Source organism: Brienomyrus brachyistius, unplaced genomic scaffold, assembly GCF_023856365.1.
Source record: "Brienomyrus brachyistius isolate T26 unplaced genomic scaffold, BBRACH_0.4 scaffold148, whole genome shotgun sequence".
Taxonomy (NCBI): domain Eukaryota; kingdom Metazoa; phylum Chordata; class Actinopteri; order Osteoglossiformes; family Mormyridae; genus Brienomyrus; species Brienomyrus brachyistius.
Window position 1 is genome coordinate 208,429 of NW_026042423.1, and position 18,298 is coordinate 226,726.

Genomic DNA, 18,298 nt, shown 5'->3' on the forward strand with positions numbered 1-18,298 from the left:
CTGCCAGATCACAATGCAGAGTGCCACAGCAGGAGGGTCCCAGGCCGGGCCTGCCCTGTCCACCAGAGTTATCAAGAGGGAAGCAGCACACAGACAGGGTTACGTTAATATTTAATTATTAGCAGAAGCCCTATCTCTATATTATTTAGAAATGTGACCAGTAATTTCTGACCACTAATTTGATATTTAGATCTCTCTGCAAGTCTCTCAACCAAATATCATGTGAGTTGGAGGTGTGTCTGGCGATGTACTGAATCATGAATAAGTTTGTCATGCCACCCCAGTAAAGACTCAACCCCCTTATCCATTCATTTCTAACTACGCCCCTGATACATAGTAAGTATGTACGTATATGTGCTGGTTTTCCATACACGGCCCCTTTAAGCGAGCTCGGGTGGAGCCGCGGAGGAAGTGAAGTGTCAATGCGAGTCTCCCCAATGCAGGCGGGACGGCTGACTGCTGCCTCGCCGAAAAAAGCAGCGCTTCAGCCGTAAACTGACCGAAGCGAGTCCGTCGCAGAGGTATTCCCCGGGAGGCCGCTTAGGAAGCGGCGCTTTCCGCGCTGCCTCAGCGCGATTGTTCGCTGCCGTGGGTTATTTTAAGCAGGAGGATGCAGTATGGGGATCTCGGGTGGGTGGGGTGGCTCTGTTTATCTTAGCGACGCGTTTCCGTTACTCGCAACGTTGAATTATCTAACTAACGTCGGGATTACAATTATAATTTATTTTAGCACTTAGTGTTAGAGTGACGGGCGCGCGTCCACGTCCCACCGTGCAGGACGCGTGAACGCGCCGACTGGCTTCACCGGGACTGAGAAACTTCGGGGCAGCTTAAGCTTGCGATGAATGAGAACTCAACATAATTAATATTTAAACTTTATATTTAAACTAAAATAACCAATTCGGCGCAATTCCTGGTTCGCTGGTTAAATACATCACTTGCTTTTTTTATTGGAGCCTTAAAATCTTTAACCAGTAGTGTACAGCAATAGGAAGATGCGCTTACAATAAAATGGATACGGACGCCCTCTACCGTAGTAAAAGCGGCCTGTATGCTGTCTAACCCCCCGCCTGCCTCTGCATTTCCTGTCTGCTTGCAGATACAATTACGAAGATGAAACTGAATCAAGGATGAAACTGCATTAAGACGGCTGTGGTCTATGCTTAATATCAAGTCAAGGCTTATAATTTTGGCGGCTATTAATTCCCTGGCACCAGAGGTCAAGTTGTAAAACGGTTAATACTGTAGTTATATTAAGTGGGGAATAAGATATAAAATAGTATTTTTAAGTAATTTTAATAAAAGCCCGAAATGGTCTTTAAAAGAGTAATAATAATAATAATAATAATAATAAAAACACAATTAAAAAAAGTAAGACCACGAAGTAATGAAAACTGCTAGCGGACCGCCGGGCTGGAGGAATCTGACCTTCTTCTGGTGTCTCTCAAGGTTTTGCGGTCGGAGCTCCCGAGGACTGACGTCATGCCGAAGAATGTTCCGTAAGGGAAAGAAGCGTCACAGCAGCAGCAGCTCCCAGAGCAGTGAGATCAGCACAAAGAGCAAGGTGCTGGTTTAACCCAGCTCTGAACATACACTTGCCAGAGCAGGGGCTACTGTGGTCACAGTACGAGTGCATACTTTGGCAAAGAGACTTGGTGTTTAATTGGGGGGCAGCGTGTGGTTCAGTGGGCTAAGCCTGTGTCCTTGTAATCAGAAGGTCGTAGGTTCAAACCCAGCCCACAAAGAGCAAGTTAAAAGATCAATAAAGTATCAATTATTATTATTAATAAAACAAGATTGATTGGTTGCACATCATTGAACCATTAACCATTATATCATACCAGGAACCATGAGAAATTCAGAAATAACGTTGAATCTTGATCTTGGCACAAAACCCATACCAAGTGGCCACCTATAGTGATCATCTGGGGAGGGGGACAAGTCTCACTGCCAGTGCCCATCTTACCCCCAGTTTCGTGTTTTCTTCATATGGTGTATAATGGGGGTGGGGGGCAGGGACCCCCAGGCAGCCCACATTTTTGTTTTTTTCCCTACTGAGAGCAGGCAGGGAGCTGAAACATGAATTATCGGGGGGGGGGGGGGGCGGGGGGGGGGGGGGGGTTGAAAAACACTGACCTGGGACACTGACCTGGGACACTGACTATGTCATCTTCATACCAAATACATAAGAACTACTTTTTTAAGGTTAGCACTTTTTGAAAAAAACGAGATACACTTCATGGTGATTTCCAAGGACACCATTCAAGAAGAGTCTTCATTATGATCCAACGAGGTGCTGATCTTCAAAAGAAAATGTTTTAATTGCTAGTTGAGCCCTTGGCCCCAAGTACTAAACACTCTAGATGAGTCTATTTGATTAAGCCTGTAAACTTGGCCAATGAAAATTTCTTTATTTACAAGGAGGGGAAGAGAATAGTTAACAGTCACAGGCAGTTTGGACACCTCCCTCAAGTATCGTGCTGGTTTTTTTCATGGCGGCGACATGCCTCTGGTTCTTCGGGTGACTGTACATTTACTCGGCTGTTTTCTCCGTTCCTCCAGTCTGTCGAGTCCAGCCTGGGAGGACTTTCCCGGACCAGCACAGTCGCCAGCCTCGACACCGATTCCACCAAAAGCTCAGGTGAGTCTGACTAGTGCATCCCAGCTTTTCATCCTCTTTACTATAAAGGGGTGTTAGGAGTAACTGGTGAGTAGTTGCCAAATCACTCAGAAATACAGACCTCTGCTTACCCTGCTGTGATCCAGGATAAAACGTTTTTAAAAACTTCGATTAAAACTTGGTAAGGTCACACTCCTTCACTTCATTGTGGCCCCCTTCCCAGGTAACAGTGCCTCAGATACCTGCGTGGAGTTCCGGGTTAAGTATGTGGGGGTGATTGAGCATCTGCGGTTTGATATGTACAAGACCCTCCTGGATCCGTTGGACCTGATAAGCTACATCGACGCCGCCCAGGTGAGTACCATAAAGCTGGGACTGCTGCCCAATGGGCTTGCTCCTCACTCCGAGCGGCAAACAGGAAGTACCGTTCATAAGCAGTCTGAGGTCATACAGGGAGCACCACACTTCCTGTCAGGTGACCAGCACAGTAAATGAAGTATCTGTCCTTTCCTCTTCAAAAGCAAGACGGAAAGCTGCCATTTGTACCTGGAGAGGAAGAGTTGGTCCTGGTCGTTTCCAGGCATGGCGTGAAGGTGACCTCCATGAATCAGAGCGTAAGTTCTCCCATGTGCTTCAGCGTCCCACCTGTAGGGGATCGAGGCCTGTGTCCCTTTAACCTCGTCTTGCGCTGCGTGGCTTCCTGCCTTTCCTGAACCTTGGCTTTGGCTCCACCCCTTTGTGATGTCACGCCACCCCCCACCCCCCCCATGCAGGATGTGCTGCATCGCCACCCGCTGTACCTCATCGTACGGATGCTGTGCTATGACGACGGGCTGGGCGCCGGGAAAAACCTCCTGGCGTTGAAGACCACCGATGCAGGGCAACGGGACTGCAGCATCTGGGTCTATCAGTGCAGCACCGCGGTGAGTGTGGATAAGGTCCTCAGGCTGCTTCTCAGCAGTCTGGTCCTCGGGGAACCAGTGTTGGGAGACACTGCTTTAGAGACACTGGTACCACCTACTCACCCATCTGAACGCCTTGTTTGTCCAGGAACACGCACAGGCAATCTGCAAGGTACTGTCGGCCTCCTTCGACTCCGCCCTGGTGTCAGAGAAGGCTTGAGGGACCCGTTACCTGGCTGATGACGTCGCCGGCAGCCGTCACTGTTGTTTACTGGCATGTTTTGCACTAATGCCTTTCCTTCACGAAGCATGCAGACATCGTTGCCTATACAGACCATTTGTCTGATGTAATTTAATCGAGGCAAAAAAAAAAAAGGCTTTGGCATTAACCAGCCAATAGGTGCACAAAGGCACATCACATGATCACAAGGATGCTGTACATCTCCCCTTTGTACTTCCTGCCCCATTGCGTTGTGGGTTGTTATTTCACGTTTTAACCAGTACTTTTTAATCTGTGGTACGAGTGGAATGGATCATACATACGGTACAATAAAAAGAAAAAATTGTTTTGAATGAAACAAACCCTTTATTGGTGGGGGTGAGTTCTTTATTCTGGCCATCGATTGCTTTTTTTTTTTCATTCTGGAGATTAAAAAAGCCTTTATGTAAATGTGATGGACATCAGCAGATCAAGTCCCAGGTGAGATTGGACCGTAGGGTCCTTCAGTTTGCTACTCCAGGACCACTCTAGCTAATCATATCAGGCTGATAATGCTGTGTGTCTCCCTTGCTTGTGATGCAGCCGGTACCACTGAGAGCCGCGAGGAGCTGAAAAAAAAAGGGAAAAAACTGGCCACTAGGGGGGGCTCGTGTGGCACAATCGCTCCATTTGTGACTCAGGACGCTGATTATCGCATAGCATTAGCCGGTGGTTTTGATGAGCTGTCTGGCGCCCACACTTGGATGACCATCCTCAGCTGTACTGGCTCTGGAGTCATTCAGGTGCTGGAACGGGAATAGAATAGCAGAACAGAACAGCCCCCCAGCTCTTACTTCACAAAATACACAAAGAAAAAGGCGGAAGAATAACTTTCCAGTTTCAGTCATTTTATTTGGACCATCTCGTCTCAAAGGCTATGTGTAGCGATCGACAGTAGATACATCGGCGACCCGAATGAGCGCTTGCGGTCCGGCACCGGAAACGCGCGGGGGAGGGGGGTGCGCCGTTGTTACGTAAAATCACCACAATGCAGCCAAGTACAGTCAGCTTTCAAAGGGTTAATTGCTTTACATTTAAATACGGACAAATAAGTTGTAAATATATTTACAGTAACAAATTAACTGTCCTATTTCCAGTGAGTTAACATAATCGTAACATGGATAGTACATAGTTAATTACACATGCCTCTTATTACTCTCTGCCTTGGGTTACTGCAATGCATACTCAAAAAAGGGTATATTTCATTTAAAAATTAAATGTTATTCTATATATATATAGAGTTGCTCTGCAACCAAAATCAAATTTATTACATTTTTTTTTTTAACAATACATATTTAAAATATGGACTTATTTCAAAAGTGAACAAACAGGATTTAACACATGGGAGCCAAAACGCAAGGCCACCCACCTGTATCTATGATGCAACTCACAACCGCTTCCTTGTCGGTTATCTGTGGGGGTGGGGGGACCGACTGAATCACAAACAGAAGTCAGGTGACCTTGGGGACCTTCTGTTTATTGGCCTATTTCTTTAGCCACACCGTCAAATCAACAAGCTTCTATTTCTGACCTGCTCTCTCCTCGCTGCATTAACCCCCCCCCCCCCCCCCCCCACCAAATGCTTGACCCCAGCACATGACACAAGGGGGTACAGGAACACAGTGACAAATTGCTCATTTAGGGTCACCGGATCAGGTCGGCTAAGGGGTGACCACAGGAGTGAAGATCACATGACACACCTTTTCTCCTCTAGCAAGAACATCTCAACTACCAGGCAGTAAGGAAAATGGGTCTCCTAGCCCGTGTGTGTGTGTGTGTATGTGTGTGCATGCACTCAAGAGAGGGAGGGGCTCACAAGCAAGCACTCTACCCTGGTCTCCTGCAGAGCATTAAGTTAGTGCTGAAACTCCTGGTCCATCATCCATCCAGAGAAACTTTGTGGTCTCCCAGAAGGTATCAGGTCTCTTGGTCACACATGCAGCGTCTCTCAGACGGTGCAACCGACAAAACAACACAAACAAAAACACACTTTTCTGCCACCTATACTTCTGCTCTAGCTGAACGACAATAAAAAAAATTTAAAAGAAGAAACTATAGATAGACGAAAAAGAAAAGGTTTAAAACAAAGGCCAAGAAATGAGAGCACATAGCTAATGTACTTCAAATACGGCAGAAAATCTCCTCTCAGGCCACCTGCAGAAAATCACGATCCCTCACTTGCGATAGGGGCGAGTCAGCGTGACGTAACTGAAGTAGATGCGGCCTTCGGTTCCAGTTTTATTATTAAAGATCTGCGCGATTTGCTGTGCGACGGGACAGAATGAATGCAGGAATGCGGAACAGACTGCTGCATTAGCAACAGCGATCGGAAAAAAAAACCCAAAAGTAATAAGGGGGGTGATTAACATCGCGGCTCTGTTTCACATTTTGTTTTTAGCACAGTACCATAGTAAAGGCAGTGTGTGTCTCCCTTGGTGACCGCAAACGTAGCCTCTCCACCTGCAGGGTGACTTGCGTTCTGCTGAGTAAGATCTCTTAGTCATTCTCCGCACGTGCACGTCGGGTCTCGGATACCCCTGAACTACTTAGAAGTGACCCCTCCCCCCCCTACCCCTGCTGCTACTGGCCCAAACTGCCTTCATTTAAGGGAAGCTGTGGTCAACCTCCATCACAGATCCTTGGTTTCCACAATATTCCTTCGAAAATCGCTATTCCACAATAAATAAAACTGAATGAAAAGTGCATTTATTGCAAGAACTTGCAGCCTAGTCTTTTTTTTTTTTTACTCAAATGTTATGAACATGTGCCCATGTTAGCTTAAATGGTATGACGTGTCACAGTGTGGTACCGCTTCAGCCTGAAGCGGCGTCTGCTGCTGGGTCACCTGACCAAGTCACCTGACCAGAGGTTGAGGAACATACAGCACTGTTGCTTTGTCCAGGTGCAGTCTTGCTTGCTTGTGGGCAGGTCGATGTGTGTGTGTGTGTGTGTGTGTGTGGGGGGGGGGGGTGTCAATAAATTTTTGGGGGAACTGAGGCTTCAGTCTCTGTGACCCCTCCGCATTCACCCATCCCGACTGCAAAGATGTTCCTCAATCCACGATGAACTGCACAAACGTCACCGGGAAAGCTCCCCTCCTCATTGGCTCCCCCTCGATGTGGCCCAGCTGTAAACACAACGGACGACGTGTCACGTCATCTCCACGGAGACCCTCACCATGGTAACAGGCAACTCATCTTAAGACTGATAAGTCAACATGTCCACAGCCAAGACAGTCTTACTTTTTATAAATCTTCTTCCCTAAAGATTTCATCTTAAAAATGTAACACCGTTGGGTGACATGGGTAAGGGGGTGTGACACCCCCTTGTTTACTCTGCTACAGGACGTTACTGGGGGTTGGAGTAGCCAGGAATGAAACGGAAACAATAAAATGGGTGAGGGACACATTTGTACTTTCGGACACAAGAACAGGGAACAATAAAAAAAAAATCTATGTTGTACAAAAACAAGCCACAGCTGGGAAGGAAGGAAGGCGGGGGCGGGGGGGTGGCGCTTGGGATGACATCATGCCCGCTACAGTTGCTGGTGTACTGTCAGGGCCTCCCCAAATCCTTATAATGGTACAGCCCTGCCCCTTAAAAACCAGCAGGGCTGAAGAAAGTCAGGCAGTTCGGGGGGGGGCCTGGCTGACTCATACATGCAACACTAACCCTCTCATCTCTTCTGTTGATTTACATGGGAATGTGGGTATCCGATTGTGGGCATTTTATAAACTTAAGTCACTTTTTGGCTCTTGAACCATCAAGGGGGACTGGAATCGAGGCCAATCCAGCGAATGTGCACCTACCCACCACTCCTGGTCCTCCTCCCCATCCACCACGATGACTTCTCCCTCAGAGAAGGTCAGCTCATCCGGGTTATCGGCCATGCAGTTATAAATGGCCTTCACTCGCTTGGGCTTCTGTTTCTGAAAGGGCAGAGAAGTCAGCCGGCCTGTAAGCATCACACAAGTCCTATAATTTGTCTGTTTTTATTATTATTATTATTATTATTATTGGAACAGTCCAAATGCAACTTCCAGACTGCGACATTCCCCAGCTGGGTCATCTGCATGATTTATCACAGTCTGACAGCAGGGCGGCGATATCGAGCCGCTCGGTATTCTGCGCCTGTTCCTTCCGGGCCCCAAATTAATTATTCATGAGCGCTTCCGGCACAATGAGCCATTCACGGCACGGCACTGCTGATAAAACCCGCAGGGACGGAATCCGGCTAGGGGAAGCTTATCGGCAGCCTCAAATCGGGAGAGAGTACCATGGAAACTGCCCCTGGGGTCCAAGCCTGAGACGAGTTAGTCAGTGAAGCGGAAAAGCCCCCCACCCCCAATATAACATCCTGATCCATAGACTTTGTGACGGACTCTTGTACAAAGCAAGGGATTAAGAAGATATCAGGAAACAAGGTACCGTGACTGGATTGTATTTAACAGCTTTTTTTGCTCTTTCTCAAAGGGAAGGTCCCAGGAGAGGCTGTGTTGTTCTTACCCCCCCCCCCCTCCACAAAGGGGTGAATTTGAGCCCCTCCCCTACTGCCCTAGTGTAGTCACTGTTTGTGGCCAACAGGCCTCCCACCCTCAGGGCCCCATGCAAATGTGTGCAGTGAGTCGTGGTAAATGCTGCCACTGGAAATTCCAGCCCCCCCCGCATTTGAATTGTGACCATCGTCAGTGACACTGAGCTGATCCATGCACTGGTGACACTGGAAGAGGCACTTACAGGGTACGTCCTCCGGGGCATCGGGGCAGGAGGTGGGGCCAGGCCGAGGGAGTTACCCAGACATCCGAGGACTTCTTTGGCTTGGTGGAGGATCGAGGGAGACAGACAGACGTGGAGGTGCTTAAAATGACGTCCCGCAAACAGCCGCGTCTTCGTACCTGTCCTCGACAGACACACACAGCCAATCTGCACTTTACACGGTCCTTACCTGGTTTCTCGGCACACGCGGGCTGCAGTGGGGGTCCTTTGAGGCGCTTATCCGTGCTGTGAAAATCACAAGGAGACCTCATTCCAGTAACCTGGAGAGAATCTCCGCTCACACAAACCTACGGCTGAAAGGCCCTGGGGGTGTATGGGACCGCAGTGCGGCAACGCACGAACTGGCTGCACTAAACGGTCTTGTAGAAGTCAGAGTGTCCGCAGACCAAAGCCCAGAGCAGAAGCTTCATCTCCACACTAAGCGTTTTTTATTCATGCTCAAAAAAATAATTTCAACAGCTCATTCAGTGTTATCTCAACAGTGCCGTTATTTTCCCTCAGCTGACAGCAGAAAACGCAAAAGATAAATCAAATAAAAATCAGTTCTGCTCCCTCGGGGCTTGCAGCATAGCATTTCTGAAGGATGACAGGTAGTGGTGTGCATTTGATATTCTTGGATGGTGAGGAACAGCTTATGTGGGGACCAGTCATATAACACCAATGAGTCATGTGATACAGGAAGTGCTCACCTGGCAGGAGACTTTGGTGGCGCAGTCCTGCCCATTGTCACTACAGAAGAGGAGGACTTCATGGGGTCCACAGAGGACACAGGACCTGTTTTGGACTGGAGGCTTATGGTCTCCATCATGCCCGCCATCCTGGACACGGCTGGCGGGGGAGTGACTGTCGCAAGAACTGCAGAAAGGGTTCTTATTGTAGACCCGTAATGCCCAACATGAGGACTGCAATACTGCCCTCTATAGGCAAAACACAGCAACTGCATATTTAATCAAAATTGAGTTACAGGTCTATCTTGTGACAAAATCTCTTCGATTTTGATAGAAAAACTGCAGACAGTCAAAAAAAAACTTCGAAGGTTTTTTTTTCTCAGCTTCGGTGTCGGCGTAGTTACTGTGTTCTGCCTTTGTGGGGCAGTATAACTAAGTCAGAGGGGAGATGGGGAGACTCACCGGACGTGGAGGTGACACGGATAGGGGGGACGGGAGGGTGCATGTTGGGGGGGTCCGAGGACGACCTCTGCCTTCCGGCGACGTCGATGGAGCCCGACTTCCAGACGCCGGGGCTGCTGGTCTGGAGGCCCAGAGCGGGAAGCACTACAGAGAAACGCTGCTCTAAAGCCCAACGCTGCAGGTCACGCGTCTTACTTCACATTTAGCCCCAAAACACACCTTATTTGGGAGAACTAATTTGGGTCTCCGGCCCACTAGATGAAGATGGCAGCAGGTCTGGAAACTGATTCCCCCCCCCAGCGTCCTCATGAGCACCACTCACCTCAAAAAAAAAAGCTCAAGCGGACTAATGGGTCATGTGACCAGACAGCCAAGCGCTAATTAGCGAGTGTCGGAATTAGTTCAGGTGTCGAGACTGTAATCGGGCTTTAGAAGTAAATCTCGAGGATGAGGCGATAGGGAAAAAAAAACTGACAATTTCTGAAGCGTCAGATGGCTGATGGGGGGGTGGGGGGGGGTTCTCACCTTTGCCCAGGTTGCGGGGTGGGAGGGGCGGAGCAGCGGTGGTAACGGGCACTGCCGGTTGGCCGGGAGGAGGCAGGATGGTCCCGTAGGTCTCATTGTTCACCAGGTTGGGGTGGTAGGTCCTTGGCTTCTCCGTGGCTGGGCCGGCCCCCTCCCTGGCCAAGGGAGCCGGGCCAGGCTGTGCCGCGGTACTGCTAGGGGCGTAGCAACTGATGGGACGCTCGTCTCGGCGGTGTGGGCTCGGCTACGGCGGAAAGACGGCGGACAATCTAAGGTCACGTCCACTTGGATCAGCCTTACATACTCAAGGCCTAATATCTGACCTTGAGTACTCATACCACTACAATTACAATCGGTTTATTAATGTAACAGAGTCAGTCTGCCTACAGAGCCATTGGGGCTAGGGGCCCTGCTCAGGGGCCTAACTATAAATTCGGCTGACCCTAGGTCTCGAACCAACAACCTTCTGATCTCAGGCACACAGCTCTACTAAGCTACAACGGAAGGTTCCAGAGATCCGGATCTGCAGCTGCCCACCTTCTCGTCGAGGTCCTCGTCGCTCTCGTCCAGGTCTTCATGGTGCAGACGCCACTCATACTCCACGTGGACGTGGGCATTGAATTTGCCGCCCAGCGCCTGGCTGAGCTGTCAGGTCAGCGGGAACAAACATTATTTAAAGTGACACCAGCATACGGGAGACGACAAAACGTGTCACTTGTGCCTACTGGGGGGGGGGACAACGACACGCGCTCACCAGCTCCTCACACTGTGCGTGTTTCAGACGTTTGGCGATGTCCAGCGGCGTCTCCCCTCCCTCGTTGGCTGTGGGGGGGGGGGGGGGGGTGTGGTGGGGGAAGAGAGAAAATTAAGAAACAGACAGGATAACGCAGCTATAAGCTCATCGACATGCAGCCCCCAGGGGTGACAGGCACATGATTCTAGAATATTTTAAGGTGAAGGGAATAAGAGGGGCCAAAATTATCAGCCAATGATATGTTTTGAATCAGTGAGTGACAGGGGAGGGATACTCTAAGGGCCAATCAGCTTTCAGCTGGTGCCAGTGCCCCTCCCCCATATACACCCCTACTTCTCTCTATCTACTGCCTGTGGACAACCTGGCACTGGACCCTGCTGATAGAAAACCTGAGCGACTCCAAAGCGTAAAGCAGGTATGAAAAGCCAAAGTTGGCAGCCGTCAGGCTTACGGATCTCGATGGAGGCTTTCCCCCGCAGCAGCAGTTTCAGACACTCGCTGTTATCCGTCAGGCAGCAGTAGTGCAGCGCCGTGCTCCCCTTGGCCGTCTGCCTGTCCAGGTTCACACTGGTGGGGGGGAGGGGGTGAGATAAGGCACCTGTGGGTATTAACAACCGCCACCCCCGCCATTCACAATCCAATCAAACATGCCCCAGAGTTACACCCCGAGCGTTAAATGAGCTCACTACTCCTTGGCTCCTCCCCCCCCAATGGTGACACCCCCATCACCTGTTCTGCGTCAGGAAGTCCACGATGTGCAAAGACGTCCGGTCCACCAATCGCACGGCCAGGTGAAGCGCGGTCTCCCCATGTTCCTGTGGCCAATGGGAGCAGACGGTTAAACAGACCTATTTTTGGAATGAATAAATGGAGTGAATGAAGAAATTTGCCAAAAATGTTACCCATCCACTACACATCTGTCCTTGTGTATAAAATATGTAAATATTGTTACTCGTTATATTTTATTTGGCAAACACTTCTGTCCAAAGCAACAGACATGTTTTTTTTGTGAACTAAGGTCAAACAGAGAGCGACTATGGCCTAAGGGCCTCGCTCAACGGCCCAGTGGTAAAATTACTCGACCGTCCATGAGATTTAAGCCGGCGACCTTCCGATCACAGGCACTGTGCCACACGCCATGCCCATTGGGGCACACGCTCGAACCCGACGCACACCCACTCCCCAGACTCACGTGTCCGTTGGCCAGAGGGATCGGCTCCATGAGCTCCACACCCTCGGCGTACACCTGGATGAGTGAGAAGATGTCGCGGGCCTTGACGGCGTCGCAGAGCGCGTGCAGCCGGGAGGCGGCGTCCCCGTGCTTCTTCCGCGCGAAGCGCCGCTCCGTGTACTTGGCCGTGATGAAGTCCTTCCTCGCCTGCCTGCAGGACAAGGCGGAAGAATCGCAAATTTAAAAATTAAAGAAGGTCTACTGCGATGATCATTTAAAACACCGCTGCGAAATTCACTAACCTACAAAATTCTGAATATTACTTTTGCTTGAATTATTTTAGCACAATACAGGCCACTGAAAGAGCCAGAAGAAAATTACGAAGTAGGACATTGACGAGAAGGCGAAGCAGGACATCCAACTCTACTCTTACATTCCACTGCTGGGGTTGGGCTTCACGCCATCATCTGCGGGCAGGCAGGCCTCCATGATCTCATTGAAGCCTGAGTTTCCCACGTTCTTGGCCAGCTGTTTGGCAGACAGAGACTCGGTCACTTCGGTTCCAAAACACCAAACTCCTCTGGAGCTTTAAGGAGCAGATCCGGCGGATCGAGACCAAATCCGGCCTGTAGCCTTGAGCGTATGTTAGTCTTTAAGATCCGTATTTATCCTGATTAATTTGCACATCACTTGCACCTCATTCCAAGAATAACCTTGTTTTGTCTCGAGATATTTTGGCTTGAACGAAAAGAGCCTGAAATTTACCAAGAGTTCGGACGTCCCAAGTACGTCCAGCGTAAGGGACTGTATCCGGGAGTAATGGACACCAAGTTCCCGGTGGATTCCAGAACATTCTATGCAGGTCAGGATGCCTAAGTTAGTGGACAGCCAGGTGGGACCTTGACGGGAGGGATGGTAAGAAGATGTTAATGATCTCACAAGAGACGTAGGAGATGCTTCGGAGTACTAGATGCACTTGTTTAACAACCAACTATCCAACCTTCAACGATCAACAAAGCAAAATACAATCAGATAAGAAATAAGATTACGCAACTACAATCTATACCACAATGCACCTTTCTGTCATAAACTACTTCCTGTTCACTGACCAGGGGCTCCGCAATCGCAGCACGTGTCATTGCCAGGCATCCTCTTCACCTCGCCCAAGATGGCTTTGGTCAGCTCCTGTACAATGTTGTTTTCGCCCACGTGCTGGTCACCCTTGAAGGCATTATTCAGAGCCTCCTCTTTGCTGTTCTGCAGCACGGAGATCCATCTGCGGAGGCGGGGAGAGGGATGGGATGGGGTCAGTGTGGGGTCAGCGTTACCCCAACAACCTCCCACGACATGATCAACCACCACTCACATCTGACACTCCTGCTCATCCTCGGCCTGAAAGTGATACGTCCTGTCATCTGCAGAAAGACCGGGTAGAGGAAGTTGAGGAAGGAGAGAGAGAAGGAACACAGACACCGGCAAATTATTCCTCAAACAAGGATGTCATTGACATCGCTCAGAATGACACACACAATGCATGCAAGAATCGGCCAATAACCATGCGGCATTCTATTGATGGAAACGTGAGTGGGCAGGACAGTACGAGCAAAGCTGCTTAATGTCTTCCTAGCTAAATCAGCTTCTTAGCCTGCAATGGACACAGATGCATGCAAGACCAACAGGTTGCAGACAGTGGCGGAGAGAGACCTGTGCAAAAACACTACTATGTCACTGAAAAACATGAACATAAATAGAAAATGTCCCACAAAAAAAAAAAAAATGAATTGCTTGATAGCACAGGGCTGGCAAGTGGCCTCGATTATGTAACAGCGTTTCAACATCAGAGCGTGAGGGCTGGACAATGTCGTCCCTCCCTGTCCTTTGAGAGAAAAACTTCTGGAAACAACGGGAGCCTTAGTTTGGCGCGCTTAGGAAAAGATGATGTCAACTTGAAAGTGGAAAAAAAAAATAAATCTGCGTGTTTCTGTGAAGCGGGACTTCTCCTGGTTACGGACGGCTGACGAACACCACTGGCATTTTTATAACTTACAGCAGTGTGAAAAAAAATGAGACTCGCATGTCACCCCGATTAACACCATCAACCAAATTGGCCCTTAACTGAACGCGGCCGTAGGACTCACATGTGCTGCGGGGGAGGCTGGATCAGACCACTTTAAGGCCTCACGGGGGGAGGGAGGAACGCAGAGAAACAAACTAAGAACGGTCATTTTCAATCCCCACTTTTCATCAGGTAATTAAATAGCTGCGATTTAGACAGACCGCCGTTTCCCATAAGAGCTTCTACAAAAATAAATCCAAATATTACCAGTAAACAAGTAAATAAGAATTCAAGTAAATAATCTGTCTTCAGCTGTTTTAGTTTGATGCAAACAGAAAGCAGAGCTGAGGAAAATGTCAAAAAGCGTCGATGGTGTGCAATATTTATAGACGCCCCTTAAAATTCACCCTGTGGCTGCCAGACCTAGCAGGAAGATTGCAGAACTTGCACTCAACTGTTTCGGTACGCGGAGATTAAATTGTACCGTCTGCCAAGGGCACAGCCGTCTGATAAACTTCCACGCAAAGCCGGGAATCGTAAACTCATTTTTGCAGAGGATATATCGCGACTCATGAGGCAAACGGTGGCTAAAATGGCTTTAAAATCACTCAGGCGCAGGATCTTGACCGTCTGGTTATTTACTTCAGCCCAGACGAGCTGTTTGTAAGGATGCACAACTTCGGCTTTGCCAACATGCATTACCCAGACTGCTAAACAGCAGCTGTAATGAACACAAAGCCCCCTTCACTGCACTATGGAGGGCATGGAAACCTCTCAGAATATTCCAGAAGGAAACTGTTCCAGGCTGTCCATCTCCCATTAACGAGTGTAAAAAGTATAAACACTAGTTGATAAAGGAGACCTCAACTCCGTAATTACAGGCCATGGCATACTTCAAACTCTCCATTTCCACATGAACGGACAGACATAGATAGACAGACATAGACAGACAGACATAGACAGTCAGACATAGACAGACAGACATAGACAGACAGACATAGACAGTCAGACATAGACAGTCAGACATAGACAGACAGACATAGACAGACAGACATAGACAGAGAGGCACACTTCTCAACACTTATGCACATCTGTGCATCTCCCCTTCCGGATTCTTCTAAAGGTGCTCTCTTTGTAACATGAGACCTGGAAGGCTTTCCCTGATTCAATTTACACCACTACAGAACATATGAGAGGAGTCCGGTCACATTATCTGCACGTGCCGCTGGAACAAAAGTAGAGGGAATTCTGGGCAGGTGGGACGGTGGACCAGCGTACGTGATATGAGGTCGAAGCTCTTTTTCTCTTCCGGGTTGTGCTTCACCTGGCAGGTGAGCAGGTTGAGTTTCGCCGGTGGTCTGTTAGCCTGGATGGGAGAAGAAGCAGCCAGGTATGAAGAGACACAAATCCAAGGTATTTATGTTCCTTTTAGAGGCTGGGGGGACACATCAGTCTTAGCCCCCGCCGGCTCTGAGTTATGAGACGTGCTGTGTTATCTGACGTTCAGGCTGAACCATCCGTCTCAGTATCTATCCCAGTGGGACCTTCAGCCATTTCCCGCCATAAACAAACATGGCAGCTAAACGATGTAGCTTGTAGATCCATATTGTACCCCCCACCACCAGAATATAAAAGGTTTGTACAAGGCCTGATATTTCCAGGGCTGTCCAAAAAACATAAGCTTTTTTTTCCAGAACATCAGGCCTTTGTTTTGTTTTTTAGCTTTCAGAAACATGCGTAAACGTGAGAATTAGCTACCATCGGACACATCTGTGGACACAAAGTCTTATTATGGGCTGCTTTATCTCAGAGCCACAGAGTGGGGAGAATCACAGCCTGGATACAGACAGAGTCCACTCAAAGTGGGGGGGGGACAGACTGCTGTGTGGTAGAGCCGCCCCCCCACAGCAGGAATGAGCCTTAATTAATTGCGATTCTGAATTTTATGGTTATAATGCATTCAAATGAATTAATGGCTCGATAGGGACGAGGTCGTCATAAGAACCCAGAGTGGCCATTAGCACCATGAGGAGGAATGGGGCTTTAATCCTCATGGCTGATTGGTGGGACCGTTTAGGGCCGCCAATCACAGGCAGTGTTAGACCTCCACACACTGGATTACTGGCTCCCATTAAACTGAGCAGCTGTGTTACTATCATTGAACAGACACAGCAAAGAGGAGCCTCTCCTGGAAAGACTGAAGCTTCGCGTACATGAGGAGGCTGATTCCTCCACCCTAACCCTGGACAGCTGAGAGGCCCTGCTGGGTGGGCACTAGGACCTGGGGCGGGCGGGTTCCACTCACCGTGCCGTGCGATATTGTCAGGTAGCCGTTCTTCACGGAGCATTTGCGCTTCTGCCACACCTTTCTCAGCCTGGAAGTGACAGGGAGACTCCTTATTAGCGAGGTGGGGGGGGGGGGCGGATCATTTCACAAGCCACCAGAACACCGAGCTACCCAGCACTGATCTAATTAGGGCTTTGTAAACATGCACATAATAAGGATACAGGAGTGTCTGTCACCGTGGCAACAACCCCCCCCACACAACCTGCCCCCCATACCCATCGCTCTTCTTGTAGAGGTTCCCACTTCGCTCCGTGCCGTGCTCCTTGTTGCCCTGGGGCTGGTGCAGGCTGTAGGTGGCGCTCTGCCGCACCTGGGCATCCTTCGACAGTGGGGTGACAGGAACATAGAATAAGCCTACGGATGCCGACCAATCAAAGTCAGCCGAGCGGAAATCATTTCTGACGTGAGACAAGCAGGATGGGAATAAAAGGAAGGGCATTATCCAGCAGTCTGTTGGGAAGGGAGAAGACAACAATATCTGGGGGGGGGATTTTTTTCATGTTGGGGGGGGGGCATAGAATCTTAATAACCACCCCCACCATACCCAGCCCACCCCCATCACCAGTGCAGGTAAGGGGAGGGGGTTAGGAAGTCATACAACAGTGACAGCAATCATCTAATGGATTTCTAGTTGGTGGGGGGGGGGGGGGCATTAATTTAACAGAAAGGCAGCACGCTAAAGCCAGGAAGATGAAGATGAGTGCCTGCTAGTGGCTGTCGAATGGGGGGGGGGTGTGGATTACAAGAGTAAATGCACAGGCCCCCATGTAAATCCAGGTTTATGTTCCTGACCCCCCTGGGTGCGACATGGATAGACGGATGGTGCATTGATTTGAGTAACACAATGGGGGAGGGGCCCAGGGTCTCGACATGAGCACACTTACTGTCCTAGACTTCGTTCGCAAAGGTTGGGGCAGCAGAGAGAGAGAGAGAGAAGAGCAGACCTCAGACAAGGCTTCAGTGTGGGCATAAGACCAACAACCCCCCGCAAAACTAATCATCCCGTCAGTTGCGTCGGCTACACGCACATGGGGCTGTCAAATTCTGCTCCTGAGGGGCCGCAGCAGGCCGTATTCTATATGCTCACTGACGCATCATACGGAGGATGAAAAATCAGCGCTGGTTTCGGGTTTAAATCGGGGACCAGCTGCAGCGTGTTCTGGGGTCAGAGACCCACAGCAGGCCGCAGCGATGGGGATCTTACCTCCTTCTGCTCGACCTGCAGCGAGGACTTTAGGATGTCCCGCAGCTGGGTCAGCTGTTTGCGCTCTTCGTCCTGCGCCTGTTTGATCTGCCGGGGAGAAGCCAGGAGGTTGTGGGGATGAGACTCGCCCACAAGCAGAAAATAGCAGAACTGACAGCAACAAAGGAAGCAGCCAAGGCCTCAAGGGGCTAGACGCAGATCAGACATCGGATAATTTACTTGAGGTGACCGAGGCTCCGTGGACAAAGAGGGGCTGCAAAAGGACTCACCGTGTGCAAGTCCGTAGCCAGCTTCTCAATCGACGGTTTGAGGTTGTCCACGGCCTTCAGCCCGTCCTGAAAGAAGCTGGGAGACACAGGAGCACCGTGACACATCTGTTCCCCATGTCTCCCGGAATTATGGGTCACCTATCAGAAGAGACTACCGATTCCCAGGTCAATTCCCAAACCTACTTGCACTGGGCATGAAAATACTTGATGAGGTTCTGCAGGAGGTCGACACCCTTCTTGATCTTTATTTCGTTCACTTTGAGGAGATACTGCAAAGCGGAATCC

At 49.5% G+C, this 18,298-nt stretch overlaps 2 protein-coding genes across 3 annotated transcripts in view; one reads left to right on the plus strand and one right to left on the minus strand.

The window, feature by feature from the left end:
- The first annotated feature begins 388 nt into the window (after positions 1-388).
- itgb1bp1 (integrin beta 1 binding protein 1) lies at positions 389-4,104 on the plus strand. The gene is made up of 7 exons (XM_049005133.1): positions 389-521; positions 1,450-1,564; positions 2,563-2,641; positions 2,844-2,974; positions 3,142-3,234; positions 3,394-3,543; positions 3,671-4,104. Exons 2-7 carry the CDS (start codon positions 1,493-1,495, stop codon positions 3,740-3,742), a joined length of 597 nt encoding a protein of 198 aa, XP_048861090.1. The 5' UTR covers positions 389-521; positions 1,450-1,492; the 3' UTR covers positions 3,743-4,104.
- Positions 4,105-4,612: 508 nt separating this feature from the next.
- asap2a (ArfGAP with SH3 domain, ankyrin repeat and PH domain 2a) overlaps positions 4,613-18,298 on the minus strand; it is a 44,597-nt gene continuing 30,911 nt past the window's right edge. The window contains exons 7-28 of one of the 2 annotated variants that reach the window (XM_049005131.1): positions 18,197-18,282; positions 18,014-18,089; positions 17,745-17,831; positions 16,756-16,859; positions 16,499-16,568; positions 15,472-15,559; positions 13,504-13,552; positions 13,247-13,413; positions 12,903-13,036; positions 12,571-12,665; positions 12,159-12,348; positions 11,696-11,781; positions 11,418-11,533; positions 10,967-11,034; positions 10,750-10,857; positions 10,213-10,456; positions 9,688-9,831; positions 9,247-9,412; positions 8,727-8,782; positions 8,519-8,598; positions 7,591-7,710; positions 4,613-6,908 (exon numbers count right to left, since the gene is read on the minus strand). In XM_049005131.1, coding sequence (XP_048861088.1) covers positions 6,834-6,908; positions 7,591-7,710; positions 8,519-8,598; positions 8,727-8,782; positions 9,247-9,412; positions 9,688-9,831; positions 10,213-10,456; positions 10,750-10,857; positions 10,967-11,034; positions 11,418-11,533; positions 11,696-11,781; positions 12,159-12,348; positions 12,571-12,665; positions 12,903-13,036; positions 13,247-13,413; positions 13,504-13,552; positions 15,472-15,559; positions 16,499-16,568; positions 16,756-16,859; positions 17,745-17,831; positions 18,014-18,089; positions 18,197-18,282 — 2,409 coding nt within the window. In that variant the 3' untranslated portion in view covers positions 4,613-6,833. Of the gene's footprint in view, positions 6,909-7,590; positions 7,711-8,518; positions 8,599-8,726; positions 8,783-9,246; positions 9,413-9,687; positions 9,832-10,212; positions 10,457-10,749; positions 10,858-10,966; positions 11,035-11,417; positions 11,534-11,695; positions 11,782-12,158; positions 12,349-12,570; positions 12,666-12,902; positions 13,037-13,246; positions 13,414-13,503; positions 13,553-15,471; positions 15,560-16,498; positions 16,569-16,755; positions 16,860-17,744; positions 17,832-18,013; positions 18,090-18,196; positions 18,283-18,298 lie in introns of those variants that run through there. The other variant, XM_049005132.1, reaches the window with a different exon arrangement.

Excerpts from the sequence above, each read along its gene's own strand:
- itgb1bp1 (XM_049005133.1), top strand. The coding sequence starts at position 1,493 with ATGTTCCGTAAGGGAAAGAAGCGTCACAGCAGCAGCAGCTCCCAGAGC. Across the intron at positions 2,642-2,843 it reads CGATTCCACCAAAAGCTCAG|GTAACAGTGCCTCAGATACC; the intron begins GTGAGTCTGACT and ends CCCCCTTCCCAG. Across the intron at positions 2,975-3,141 it reads GCTACATCGACGCCGCCCAG|CAAGACGGAAAGCTGCCATT; the intron begins GTGAGTACCATA and ends CCTCTTCAAAAG.